The sequence below is a fragment of the Gambusia affinis genome, linkage group LG04 (genome assembly GCF_019740435.1).
Source record: "Gambusia affinis linkage group LG04, SWU_Gaff_1.0, whole genome shotgun sequence".
NCBI lineage: Eukaryota > Metazoa > Chordata > Actinopteri > Cyprinodontiformes > Poeciliidae > Gambusia > Gambusia affinis.
The window spans coordinates 1,660,361-1,674,456 of NC_057871.1; the positions used below are offsets into that span (position 1 = coordinate 1,660,361).

At 45.7% G+C, this 14,096-nt stretch overlaps 1 protein-coding gene across 2 annotated transcripts in view; it reads left to right on the forward strand.

The window, feature by feature from the left end:
• neurl1aa (neuralized E3 ubiquitin protein ligase 1Aa) overlaps positions 1–11,035 on the forward strand; it is a 59,399-nt gene extending 48,364 nt beyond the window's left edge. For both annotated transcript variants that reach the window (XM_044115103.1, XM_044115104.1), the window contains exons 5-6: positions 9,020–9,169; positions 9,710–11,035. In XM_044115103.1, coding sequence (XP_043971038.1) covers positions 9,020–9,169; positions 9,710–9,951 — 392 coding nt within the window. In that variant the 3' untranslated portion in view covers positions 9,952–11,035. The remainder of the gene's footprint in view (positions 1–9,019; positions 9,170–9,709) is intronic.
• Positions 11,036–14,096: the final 3,061 nt, after the last annotated feature.

Here is a 14,096-nt window from a genome sequence, read left to right on the forward strand (position 1 = left end):
GTTTACAAATTAATGTCTAGTAAATTAATCAGCAGAACCAGGAGTCTTTCTGCAGGGAGTTTGCATGTTCTCCCTGGAGAGCGTGGTTCTCTCTGGGTACTTGGGCAGAAACATGACTGATAAGTTCATTGATCTCTCTAAACTGCACTTCTGTGTGAGTGTGTGGATGTGTGTGGGTGTTTGTCATAAACATAAAAATATTATTATTGGTGAAAGGAAGAAAACAGTCAATAAAATTTCAGATAATGGTACAAAAATTACAAGTTGTCCTGATATTATGCAGCTGGACTGTATTGTTGCATTTCTGGTGATTTTATCAGTTTCTATCTTAGAATCTCTTCTGCTTCAGTAACAAACTGCAGAAATACTGTGCAAAAAAATGAACCAAGATAGTAAGGAATAAAATATCTTTATTATATTAAGCAAACATTTGAAATGGAGAACAAAATTCTAATCTACAAATAAATCTTTGAAACGCTGGAATCAGTTGCCCTCGTCTTTATCAGCTGGTTTTGTCTCCCTAACAGGGAAAAGACAGTTTTTCTCTTTCATTCCAGGCTTCCTCTGTGGATTATTCCACTTTGGAGGAATAATTGATGTGGGAAATAACCGAGCCTTTAGCTGTGGGACGCGTCCCGGGTCATGAGCTCAAAGATCGATGTATCGATCTCTGGCCCGGCGCTGAGCTGATGAGACCTCCATCCTTAATTCATTTACTCGCCCTGCTGGTTGAAATGGATTCCTGCTAAGTGCAGAATGCTCCAGCAGCACACCAGCCCAGGAACTCAGGGGTCAAAGGTCAACTAGCACTCTCTGTTAGTGTTTGTCACAATGTTTACAGCAGAGGTCTGTAGGAGGGAAGGATGTGAGTAGATTCAGTAGAGCTCTGTCCTGACCTGGAAAAACAGATGTGAAAAAACAAAGACATAGAAAAGTTGAGGCGGCTTGAGGTCTCGTTTATCTGAACCTTTTGCTTTTCAGAGGTTTAAATGATTTCAGTGATGATGAGGAGGATGAGACTGGACTCTTCATCTGACATCCGTACAACTAACAGATTGTATCCAAATCTGTAAGATTATTGTTTAAGTGTCACGGAGCTTTTGTTAAAAGGTAAAACACCCGACAGCAGAAGTGTTTGACTGCAGAGGAACTAAAACCACATCCTGCTTTCCTCTGGTGACGGAGGAAAAGGAAGCAGCACTTCAAAAGGTTCAGAGCTTCAGATTTTACTGTAAGGACCCCAGTAGAGATGGATTGAGTCTTTTAAAGAGGATGTGAATGGATTTCATATTAACTCATCTCACCCATACTTTTTATTAAAACAGCATCTGAAGTTTAAGCTGCAGAACGTCAAACTTCACCTGTCTGATTTGACATTTTGACGCTGCTGACAGTTTTGATAAAATCACAGTTTAATTTAATGATTTCTTTTAGATTTTACAATAGAATAGTTAGCTTAGATGGTAATGATGTCACAGTTCAGCTTTATTGGTCCTGGACTGACTGCATTTCCCTGCATGTCCACCAGGGGATTCTGGACTGTTTTTGGATTAACAGATTAATAATTGGATAGCAAAAAGTGCTTAATAGATTTTTTTGTACAGAATTTAAACCAGGTGAAGCTGAAATGAAACTAGGCTACTTCTGGTTAAAAGAAGTAGCCAAAACATATTTGGCTGCTATGGGTGTGTTGTTCTTTCAGCAAAGGGCCTTTTTGTTGGTGTACTCCAGTTAACGATTAATTGATTACTAAATTAGTTGAGGATTATTTCAATAATTGATTCATAACAATTAATTTGATTATTTGTTTCAGCCCTGAATAGATCTGTAAAACTAGACTGTAAGTAACAGAGTGTGGGACAAATGTTGATGTTTAACAATGTGATTGATTTCCTCACATTAAGACCCATCCATGTAAAACATTTTCATCCATAAACCAACATACATGGGAACCCAGTGTGACTCTGTAAAACTATGTCAGCTGTAATAACTCAAAGATCTACTTTGAATTTTCAAAATAAAAGTCCTATTTGATGTATGTAGGACTGTTATGTTGCTCTTTGGGATCGAAACATTTTTCCTTAACTCTTCTTACTGTGAAGTGTTGCAGTGTAGACCTGAGTGTCCGCTGTGTTTACCCACCCCAACCCCTCAACCCCCCCCACCCCAACCCAATCCCTCCCCCAACATCAGCTGACAACAAAGCAACAGACGAGGCTGTCGATAAGTCACAGCCAGCTCCAGTAAAGCTGCGACATGTTGACAGAGATCAATTCAGCAAATGCCAGAGCAGCAGACTGCCGGCCTTTATGGACCTTAATGTCGCCGTGACTCTCTGATCGCTGGCTGGGCTCACATTCATTCCTCTTTCTGTTGTTTTTCCAATCAGGTCCAAAAGTCCCAGCGAGAACACTCTGTGATACTTCACAGCTAAATGAGTGTTTGGCTGGAGTTCAGCTGACCACCTGGTCGCCTGTGTGTTTCTAATAGTCATTTACGGAAAACAAAAAGCCCTGGCAGCGCAACAGAACCGGAACCGCAGAACAATGAGAGATCCGAGGCACGTCTCCTTATCAGCTCCCATCTTTGGAAATCCCAGTGAAGTGTGACTCTTCTTTACCTTTCAGCTGCTTCAAATTAGGAAGCAACTCTTATCTGGCTGCTACAGCTCCTTATCTGCTGATTGGCTCTGAGCGGCTGCGCCGCGGGCCGGGCTGAACCGTTGGAGTGAGGGATGTGTCCCAGTGGGTCTGCGGCGCTTCCGGATGGAGTGATACAGCAGAGTAATGGAGCTCTGATAGGAACAGAACCTCATGGGGGGGGGTTGAACCGCCAGGGGGAGATAAATACCATCTATAACCCCCATTTAAAAACCTAATAAACTTTAGTAAAATAAATGCTTAGAACCAGATAGAAATACAACCAGAAAGACTATTATGGTTGTTGATTGTTGCTGGATTTAAATCCAATGTAGCCATTTTAAAACAATTTAGAAAAGAAGAGCTTTGGAGAAGCCAAGTTTCAGAACCAGGTTCAGAATCCAGCCAGTGACATTATTTCAGAGCAAATGGATTTCAGATTTCATCACAGATACATAAACTGTGTTGTCTGTTGGTTCTCAAACACTTCACTGTGCATTAGGCTGGTCCAGCTGGTCTTCTTACCAACTGGTTTAACTTCAGTGTCTGCAGAACAGAGAATCACCAAAACAAAAAGTAAGAAATTAGGCTCTCAAAGTTTCAAATAAAGTTTGAATTAAACGCTGTTTAATTTAAACTTTGGATGAGGTCATAACTCTGCTCAGGCAGGGAAGATTTCACAGCTTTTGACAGATATTTTATTTGACATGAAATCAAATTGTTTTCCCAGCAGAAGCACTGAATGACCAGCTGACCTTTGTACAGTCCAACACTCTGTCCGCAGGCGGTTCAGCCTGACGAGCTTAACGTGACAGAATCGGTTTACAGAGACGCGTCGCCTGCAGGTTTCAAATTATTTCTGGTCTCCAGAAATCTCTTCTGAGTGGGACTGGACCAAAACGAGCAGAAAGCAGTACAGAACCGTCAGATGCTGAGCGGACTCGCCCCGCTGGCGCTGAAACAGAACGCTCAGCCACTGACCCACTTCGCTGGTATTATGGATCCTATTAAAATGTCAACATGCTGGTGCTGAAGTGAAGCGGCTCGCTCGCTGCAGCTGCCGTTCCTCTCTGATCCCAGCCGCTCTTCCCGTCTTTTTCCACTTTGTTTGCTCATTTTTATTCATGTCTGTACAGGTCAGGACAAAACAGGAGCTGGCAGAACTCATCGCTGAATTAAAGATTTAGTCTGGTTTTTTCTACTAAGATGTTCTGAGCAGCTCATATCTCGTGTTTGGATAATTTAATTGAGTCAGAAATCTAAAGAACCTACTGCACTAAAATGTGAGCAAATATGTTTTAAAAGACTCTGTGAATTTTATTTACACTTGGGAATTTATGTGTATATTTTTCCCATCACTTTCTGCATTATTTGCTAAGGGATCACTGCAGGGTTACGGTTTGTGTGCAACCACCTGTTGGTGCAGAGAAATCCTTCACCATTCAGCCTCAGTCTGGGTGTTTAAATGTAAAATGTTCCTGGAAAAATGAATTAATGCATTTTCTTCTTTTAATGCTGATCAGTTCACCATTTCAAACCGCTGTTTTTTTTGTTTTGTTTTTTTAATACAGTAATGCACAGTAAGCACTTGGGTGCAGCCTATGAAAGGGATAGTAGCATGTGTTTTTGGATGGCCAAATATGCCAAAATAATATAAAAAGAAATGCAAGTTATGTTGTTTTTGTTGCCATTTGGAGCCCAAATCCAAATCCGGTGATAAAATTGATCAGCAATTTAACAACAGAAATTCTTTGGCCTTTAGAGGAGGGGTTTCAAATATCCTGTTCATAATGTGGTTCCTTAGTCTGCAGGAATACTGGGGTTCAAAGGTCAGTCAGTAGTATTGCTCTAGTATTTGACCATTTTGACAGAATAAAGTGACACAAACTTTAGAAATGGATTGAAAGCTTGAAAACAGGAAATCCATTTCTGGTTTTTATAAATAATATTTCTTGTTCTGTTTGCATTTCTGGCCCTGATTTGGCTTCACATTGACGTGGAAACAAACAGTTCAGGGATGAATGACCGTCTCCTCCCAGCAGAGCGCCCTCTTCTGCACAGACAGAAGGAGAACATTAACATTTTATGCACTGGGGTTATTCATGACCTTAACCTTCCAGCTACTGAGCAGTTTTCCTCTCCTCTGTCCCAAACGGGCTTTATGGGTTCCTCATAAAGAGAGCTTCTGTTTTCACATGAAGAGTTGTTTCTTCTAGGAAGGGCCATCGAGTTTCACACAAATAAAAACTATTTGAAGGACTTCTTTCAGTTCTCTCCTTCCTGTTTTGGTTTATTTATTCCATTTCCAAACAGAAGATTCCTCTTTTCGGGTCCATCCTAGCTGGTTGGACCCGGCAGCAGGGATGTGGCCTCGGCCGGCCTCTCGCAGCTGTTCGCAGCCGTCGCTTTAATCCAGATGGGATCAGGGCCGATTCTGCATCAGCTGCCCTTCAGGGGCGGCGTCCTCCCACTTGCCCCCCAGTGGGGATTAACAGGAAGAGGCAAACCGAGGGAAACGCAGCAGGTCGAGCGAACGCCAATCATCTGATGTAAGGTGACGCAGTCGCACCCTGTTGGTTCTCAACTTCTGCTCTACAGCTGGAAGTCAGTTCTCTGTGAAACAGTTTTCACATCTTCATCCTCTTCCTTCTATGTTGTTCAACACTGAGACAAGTTCACTTATAAAAGTTCAGTTATAGTTTCATTATAACTGTAGTAAATGTAATGTTAAAGACCCTTAAAACATGGTGGTGTGAACAGAAAAATATCTAAATACTCTGAATTTCCACATTTTACTAAAATGCTCGAGTTAAAAGCTTGATGTCTGAAAACTAAAATATTTATCTTTGCACTAAAGACTAATATTATGAAGATGAAGCAGATTATTGGGCCTTTTGATGTTTTGGCAAAATCTAATGATGGAGAACCATTTGCATCGGGTTCTGTGTTTTGGATCGTCTGGGCCATTGTCATCCACTCTACATGTCCAACCAACAGCGCCCACATAATTTTTATTGAAGACCAGGCCAGTATATGAAAAATGAAATATCATGCTACACTATGCAGACCCTCTGTCTGCAGTGAGGAAGAAGATCCAGCTGATGGTCACCTGGCAAACTTTCTGCCTAACTCTGGTTGTGATAATGCGTTAAGTTTTCTTCTCCAGATTTTCAGTTGATTCTATGAATAAACATAAGACACACTGTGGCTTATGCACCTTACACATATGAAACAGGAGTGCATCAAATCGATGTTGCATGAAATGTAAATATTTTCTTCATAAACGCTCCCAGGAGCTGTGGACCCGGTCAGTGACATGGACAAAAACATGTTTCTAACTTTATGTTATAGAAAAATCTGATGCTGCGATTCACCACAGGTTCCCTCCACATCATCCTATCCATCACATCTGATACCAAAGTTGCCATGGTTACTGGAGTATCAAACAAGACTGCCCCCCTCTGGAAATAGAGCTGAAGTGCAGCAGTGAGAAAATCTTAACCTCTGGAGGTTTTTAAAGGTCGGTGTTGGTCTGAAGCTTCGTTTTACCAGGGCTAAATTTTATTATCCCTCCATCAGGCGTTCAGGTGCCTCCGTGTGTTGATAGAGGAGGCGGGGAAGCTGCTCCTCCTGACAGAGTTCCTCCCCGGCATGTCTTGTAAAACACTCCAAACTGCATCACAGTAACAGTCGTATACACTGCAGTTGGCACCAGAGGGGTTGGGAGGACCAGGCTGATCTCCCACCTCACACACACACACACATATACACCCACACACACACACACACAACCCACTGGCATTCAAACAAAAGAGATGCCATGTCTCAACCCGAGCCCCGTCCCATCACGCCACATCAAACATCAAACAGATCCTGATTTAGATCCACAAGCTGCAGGGACAGAAATACTGACCTGGCTCCAAGAGGACATTAACTCCATCGTGTGTGTGTGGTGTGTGTGTGTGTGTGTGCGTGTGTGTGTGTGTGATGGCTCTGTTCGGATTGATCCATCTGCAGAATACTGTGAGTTTGGATCTGATGCGTTTATGTTACCCATCCAGAAGAACCAGCAAACCTTCAAACATGCATCAGCAGCCAGTCCAAAGAAAACAGAGCAGTCTCTGGTTATGTACCTAAGATTCACACAGCAGCTGATTTCCAATGTTAATCTGAGTTTTTTTTTGACAGGGAGCTTCAGGGAGGGTAATTAAAGTAATCTGTACTTATGTGGCGAAGCAGCAAAGTGTTTGATGGGAACGCTTTGTGGATGATTAGATGCTCACTCTGTGCATCGTCTGATTTGCATTTAAATGCATGAAGCAGATTCTGTTTTCCAGCCTTGCTGTGATTGGAAGCATAAATATCAGAGCAGAGAGAGATAAGTGATTTGTGGCGCTATCTGAAGTAGTTTATTGTTTAAATTAAATTCTTTGTTTGTATATTAGATGACTTGGAGAAGAATAAAAGTCCAAACGGCCATTTAACAAATATCGCCCCCTCTGGCTGACGCTAATGTTCGATTTTAACACGTCTGCTGAACAAGAGCAATAGTAAGAGACGTTTACAGCCACCGAAGAAACATTAAGAGCTGGAAAAGAATCAAACTGAAGATTTATCAGAATGCACTTTGACCTGTTTCCTCAGGTTAATTCCAGCCAAACTAACGGAGCAGCAGAAGTTTAATAAGTCCTTCTGTAGGATCTAATTCTAACAGGATTCACCAGGCTGGGTCCTTTTAATACCTCCTGGTTTCTGCTTTAAGTAAAAATAAAGTCTCTTCGTCCCGGTAGGAAACGGACATCTTCAAACGGAAACAAAATGGAGAAGATAGAGAAAAATGTGTAAGCAAAAATAAAACTAAAAATAAATGAGGAAAAATACTTAAATAAATGACATAAGTGGAAATAACCCACTAAAAATGAGAAAATGTTTGTGTAAAATTAAAAATGTAAATAAATAAAAACATCTGTAAATGTTTTTGATTCTTATTGTTTTGGTGAAATATGAAAACAGAACAAAGGTAAACAATCATTCTGGTGACAACAACACCTACCAACTTCTACTGGGTTATTTTACAGAAGCAATCTTTCAGCTTTTACATCCTAGTTGCCATTCTGCTCATTCTGTCGCCTCCCGGCTTTCCAAACATCACTGGCATTCCAGCATCTGTTCCCTACGCTTGTTCTTGGAATCCCCATTTGTCTCCTCTGTGTAAAGTAAAATGAGCGTGGAGGCTGGACGACTCCTGACTGCGCCTGTTCCTCTTTACAGTGATGAATGTATTGGAATTTATTTTCTTTCTGCTTTCGTGGCTGCAACGCTTCGACTGCTGGGAAAATGTAAATACTGCTTTTGTTCAGGATCTGTGCTGCTGTACAAGAGAGGTGAAGCAAAAACAGCATAAAAACTTCATGCAGAAACACCAAAGAGCCTCGCTGCTGCAAAACAACAGCACTGCTCACTGCACCTTACATATGGAAAAATATTACATCAGCTCATTAGAAAAGTTGTGCTAAAATATAGAATTAATGTCCAAAGGAATTAAGATGAATTGATTGTTCACAGAAGCTGTGAGTTTGGTGCTGTACAATGTTCATGTCTAATAATGCAAAGGTGGAAAGATAACCGGCGATGAACGTGGAGAAGCATGAGGCGCGTTGGTAGTTTTACAGGAAACACTTGACTGCAATAATTTGAGTTATTTAGCCTGTCATAAGATAATTAATGTGGTTATAGTCGTATTTTCACCATGTTGTATATTCTTTTATAACGCTCCCATTTTCAAATTAAATATGTATCAAGAAAGCAAAATATTTAGCTTACAAACTACAAATTTAAGCCCAAACTAAATATTTAGTTAGCGAGCTAAATGTTTAACTTCAAATATTCAGTTAGAAGTGAGATATGTAGTTTGCTAATGAAATATTTAATTTTGAACATGTTGAGAATATGAAAAAATGAATCCCCATTATTTTATGACAAGCTAAATAACTCAAATTATTGTAAATTTGCTGTTAATTTTTGACTGAGTAACTTTACAAGGTGAAGCCAATAGAAGCAACTGTTGCTGTGCATCAATCTGGGACGGGCTGTAGGTCCAAAGTGTCGCCGCCTCAAACTAAACGAGGGTCAACACGGCGCTGGAGGCAGGACCTGAACAGCGAGGAGCTCTGTTCATTGTTTCTGTATTTTATTAGTATTTAGTCATTAAAGGTTGAACACACCTTTCATTTTTCTTCATTAGATTTTAACCCAGACTACCCGTCCTCCTCCAGAACTATTCATTATTGTCCTGGTGAAAACGGTCTTGGTCTCCAGCAGACACAACCAATCCAGGACAGATTTCCTCCATCTAAAGGAATTCATGCTCTCTGTTTCAGGCTCCACTCACGTTGGAGACCCACGAGCCACATCCAACCCCGGCTCGCCCTCCTCCTCCCCACACACACCCAGCGCCCTGGGGAGCGGCATCTCCGATCCGGTCCTGAACGGAGGCTTGTGTTCGGCCGCCTACTGCAGCTCAGCAGGAGGTAAGTCGGCCCAGAGGAGAACATGGAGATGTGTTTATGAGATAGTGAAGAGATTTGATTCCACTGCAGTTTCAGAGCGTCAGCATCTCAGGAAAATGTTTGATCTGTGCTGTTTGTCACATGAAGCAGATCCACATCTTATTTCCATTCAGTGTCTGATTTACACTTTCATGTTATTTTTGTTGTTCCTTCCAGTAACCACTAGATGTCCCAACTGAACCCAAAGCAAAAGAAAACAGGACTGGGAGAAAAAAAAAAAAAGAAAATCTGTTGTGTTTACACGCCCTTAAACTTTAATACATGATGAAGCAAAAATCACATCATTAGTATTTTCTATGGAGGATTTATTAACAAATTTTTCCATGTTTGTGAAGTTGAATGAAAATTCTCACACATGATTTTCCATTGATGCCAATCAAAATTTTAATCAAGTTGATTGCAGGGTCTGTAACTAATTAATCACAGTCAAAATAGAAAATAATAGAAAACTACATGTCAACAAAATATGACGATGTTTCTTCCTTTGTGCTGTCGCTGCAGGAACGACGCCCAGCTCCCCCGTCAGCCTCCCCAAGTCTCCCACCTTCCCGTCGGGCCGGGGCCCGTGGGCCGACGAGTGCTCCATCTGCTATGAGAACGCCGTGGACTCGGTCATCTACACCTGCGGACACATGTGTCTCTGCTACACCTGCGGCCTCAAGCTGAAGAAGATGTCCAACGCCTGCTGTCCCATCTGCAGGAGACAGATCAAAGACATCATCAAGACGTATCGCAGCACGTAAAGAGCGCCTCAGTCTGACCAACAGTCGGTGACGTTCAGGGACTTTGTTTTCCTCCTCTGGGATTGGAGAAAGCTTTCAGTGAGAAAGAAGCTGGACTCATCTCGTCTTGAAGCCTTTGGCTGTGATTTGGGCCTGATTGTGCTGAAGCTACCGAGTCAATTTGGAGCTGAATGTGTTGACGGCTCCTTAGCGTGTTGACTGACACTCTGCTTGGTGAAGCACGCCTGCTGCACGTCATCCTCAGTACATCACAACTTGTGTCTGTGTGACACTGGGCGCAGCTCGGCTGCTTCACCGTGATATTTGGTGTTAGAGAAGCCCAGCGGTGCTGAGTCTCCAGTAGGATTGTAACCTCTCTTGTACTCATATAATCTAACGTACCTTGATGGTAGTTTTATTTCAAATTGTCGGTAGCTCTATTGTCGTGCTAGCTAGCTGCTTGTTCTGCAGTGTGATGTGTCGCACTAAAATCAGCATTTATTGAGACTCATCTGCTGAAACAATCTCAAACCTGCAAACTCTGCAGCTCTGATTTCTTACAGAAAACACAAACAGTCATGTGGTTACTCCTCAGGACCAGCTGCCATTTCTGAATACAACTTTATCCAAATTCTACCTACAAAGTTCTGCCTGACACACTGTGAGTGTTGAATCTAAAGAATCCTCCCCATCCCAAGAGTTAAAGGATTGTTGCCATCAGCCTCCTGCCTTAACGCACAGAACCTGTTCTGTGTTCCAAAAACCCCCGATGGAGAACCAAACCATGCTGCTGTGTGGCTCAGACTGCCACAGCTGTTCACTCAGAGGAGAAACAAAAAGCACATGAAATCTAACTATTTTTGTAGAAACCCATTTTCCTTATTGAATATTTTAGATGTAAGATGTACTTTGTGACAGAAGTTTCATCAGCAGCAGAGATCCTTTACTGAAAGTTTAGTGGAAGGACAAAAGAAAAGTTCAAATTGATTATTTCTTTAAATATTTCAATGATTTATAGTCCTGAATTTTTTTGAGTATATAATTTATATTTATTGTAAAAAGAAAATGTAGTAATAATTCCAAGGTTTACCAGCTCAGGAAACAAATGTGTCGTGATCTGTGTTTTTTGGGTTTATTTTGAAGTTTCCTGTGTGTCTGAGTCTCTGTGTTGTCCTGTCTCCCCGTGATTAGTCCCCAGGTGTGTCTCGTTCCCTGATTACCCTCTTGTGTATTTAGTGTCACCTGTGTGTGTCTGTCTTCGTCGGGTCCTACGTCAGTGAACGTCTAGCTACGTCCGTGTTCGTCTTGTCACGTCTGAGTTTTGTTCATTTGAGAGTGGACTGTTACTGTTTATTTTTCATCATTAAAACTCCTCCTCACCTCATCTGGGTCTACTTGCGTTTCTGCCTCACCTCCACCACCGCTAAACATGACAGAAGGACCCGACCACAAACGAGGTGAGGTAGCTACCTTTTTGGCTCAGTTGGACCGGGAGGTTTTTCGGGGGACTAGACTGGTCTTGGCACCCCCCGGATACGGTCCCCTCCGTTACCTCCGCCAGGGAAGTAGGCGACCTGAGCCGCCGGTGGACCCGGCCCCTGGTCGCTTCCCGAAAGCACCACCTCCGCAGTCAGTCTGGAGGAAGCGGCGTGAGCCGCCGATGAACTCGGCCCCTCGTTGCTTCCCGGAACCACCACCTCTGCAGTCAGTCCGGAGAAAGCGGCGTGAGCCGCCGATGAACTCGGCCCCTCGTCGCTTCCCGGATCAACCACCTCCGCAGGCCACCCGGAGACAACGACGTGAGCCGCCGGTGGATCCGGCCCCTCGTCGCCCTCCGGGAACGCCACCTCCGCTGCCGGCCCCGAGGCGCTTCGCCGGCACTCCTCCGCTGCCGGCCCCGAGGCGCTTCGCCGGCACTCCTCCGCTGCCGGCCCCGAGGCGGCTCGCCGGACTTCCCCCGCAGCCGGCCCCGAGGCGGCTCGCCGGCACTTCTCCGCTGCCGGCCCCGCGGATCCACGCCGGCACTCCTCCGCTGCCCGCTCCGAGGCGCTTCGCCGGACTTCCTCCGCTGCCCGCGCCGAGGCGCCCGCTGACTTCTCCGCTGCCCGCTCCGAGGCGCTGCGGACTTCCTCCGCTGCCCGCTCCGAGGCGCTTCGCCGGACTTCCTCCGCTGCCCGCTCCGAGGCGCTTCGCCGGACTTCCTCCGCTGCCCGCTCCGAGGCGCTTCGCCGGACTTCCTCCGCTGCCCGCTCCGAGGCGCTTCGCCGGACTTCCTCCGCTGCCCGCTCCGAGGCGGCTCAACGGACTTCCTCTGCAGCCGGCCCCGAGGCGGCTCAACGGACTTCCTCCGCTCCTGCCCTCAGTAAGTCCCCAGTTTCCTAGTGCCAGTCTCCAGTTTCCTAGTGCCTGTCCCGAGCTTCCTAGTGCCTGTCCCGAGCTTCCTAGTGCCTGTCCCGAGCTTCCTAGTGCCTGTCCCGAGCTTCCTAGTGCCTGTCCCGAGCTTCCTAGTGCCTGTCCCGAGCCCCCTAGTGTCAGTCCAGAGCCCCCTAGTGTCAGTCCAGAGCCCCCTAGTGTCAGTCCAGAGCCCCCTAGTGTCAGTCCAGAGCCCCCTAGTGTCAGTCCAGAGCCCCCTAGTGTCAGTCCAGAGCCCCCTAGTGTCAGTCCAGAGCCCCCTAGTGTCAGTCCAGAGCCCCCTAGTGTCAGTCCAGAGCCCCCTAGTGTCAGTCCAGAGCCCCCTAGTGTCAGTCCAGAGCCCCCTAGTGTCAGTCCAGAGCCCCCTAGTGTCAGTCCAGAGCCCCCTAGTGCTCCCCCCGAGACTCCTTGTGCTCCTCGTCGCCGCCCCCGTGCTCCTCGTCGCCGCCCCCGTGCGGCCCCAGAGACTCCTTGTGCTCCTCGTCGCCGCCCCCGTGCGGCCCGCCTCCTGCGCCGCGGACGGCCGCCGGACAGCCTCCGTGGTTCCCGCCTCCTGCGCCGCGGACGGCCGCCGGACAGCCTCCGTGGTTCCCGCCTCCTGCGCCGCGAGACGGCCGCGGACCGCCTCCGTGGTTCCCGCCTCCGGCGCGCGGGCCGCCGGACAGCCTCCGTGGTTTCCGCCTCCGTGGTTTCCGCCTCCGTGGTTTCCGCCTCCGGCGCCGCGGACGGCCGCCGGACCTCCTCTGTGGTTCCCGCCTTCCGGTGCTTCCGCCCACCCAGTTGGGTTTGTTTTGTTTGTTTTTGGACTCTTGGCCTTCGTGTGCCTCCGCCCACCCGGTTGGGTTTGTTTTTTGTTGTGTTGGACTCTGGCCCCCCGTCCAGCTCCCCTCCACCCACCCTTGTTGTGTTTTTTCTGGTTTGGGCGTGTTGGGGCCGCCCGTTGAGGTACTGTGATCTGTGTTTTTGGGTTTATTTTGAAGTTTCCTGTGTGTCTGAGTCTCTGTGTTGTCCTGTCTCCCCGTGATTAGTCCCCAGGTGTGTCTCGTTCCCTGATTACCCTCTTGTGTATTTAGTGTCACCTGTGTGTGTCTGTCTTCGTCGGGTCCTACGTCAGTGAACGTCTAGCTACGTCCGTGTTCGTCTTGTCACGTCTGAGTTTTGTTCATTTGAGAGTGGACTGTTACTGTTTATTTTTCATCATTAAAACTCCTCCTCACCTCATCTGGGTCTACTTGCGTTTCTGCCTCACCTCCACCACCGCTAAACATGACAAAATGATCATCCGTTCTGTAGAAAGTCTTAAATCTGCATAGAAACAACCTCCCACTAAATGGAAACGTTGTGTGGAGATGGAAAGAAGGAAAGCCGTTGATCAGATGCAGTCACAAACTCTTCCCAAAAAACTGGAATTTTGTTGCTCTGGAGTTTTTACAGATTTTTAGAACAAAGGATGAAAAAACATCAGCTCTGAAAATCAGCTGGTGAGTTTAGAACGACTGTAAGATCGTCTCCAAACTGTTTCATCCTACAGAGAGAAACTTTCTTCAAGTGGACAACATTCAGTACAGCTGCCCATCTTCCCAGGAGTGGACGTCCCGGTGTCCCCGAGACAGTCCAAAGGTCAAAGCAATGACAAAACATGGAAGGGCGCCGTCTCAGAGTCTACAGGCCTCAGTCAGCTGCTCAAGCTTCATAACAGGACAATTAAAAAACCCCAAGTATGTCACGGCTGGAGCAGCTGAAGGAACGACGTC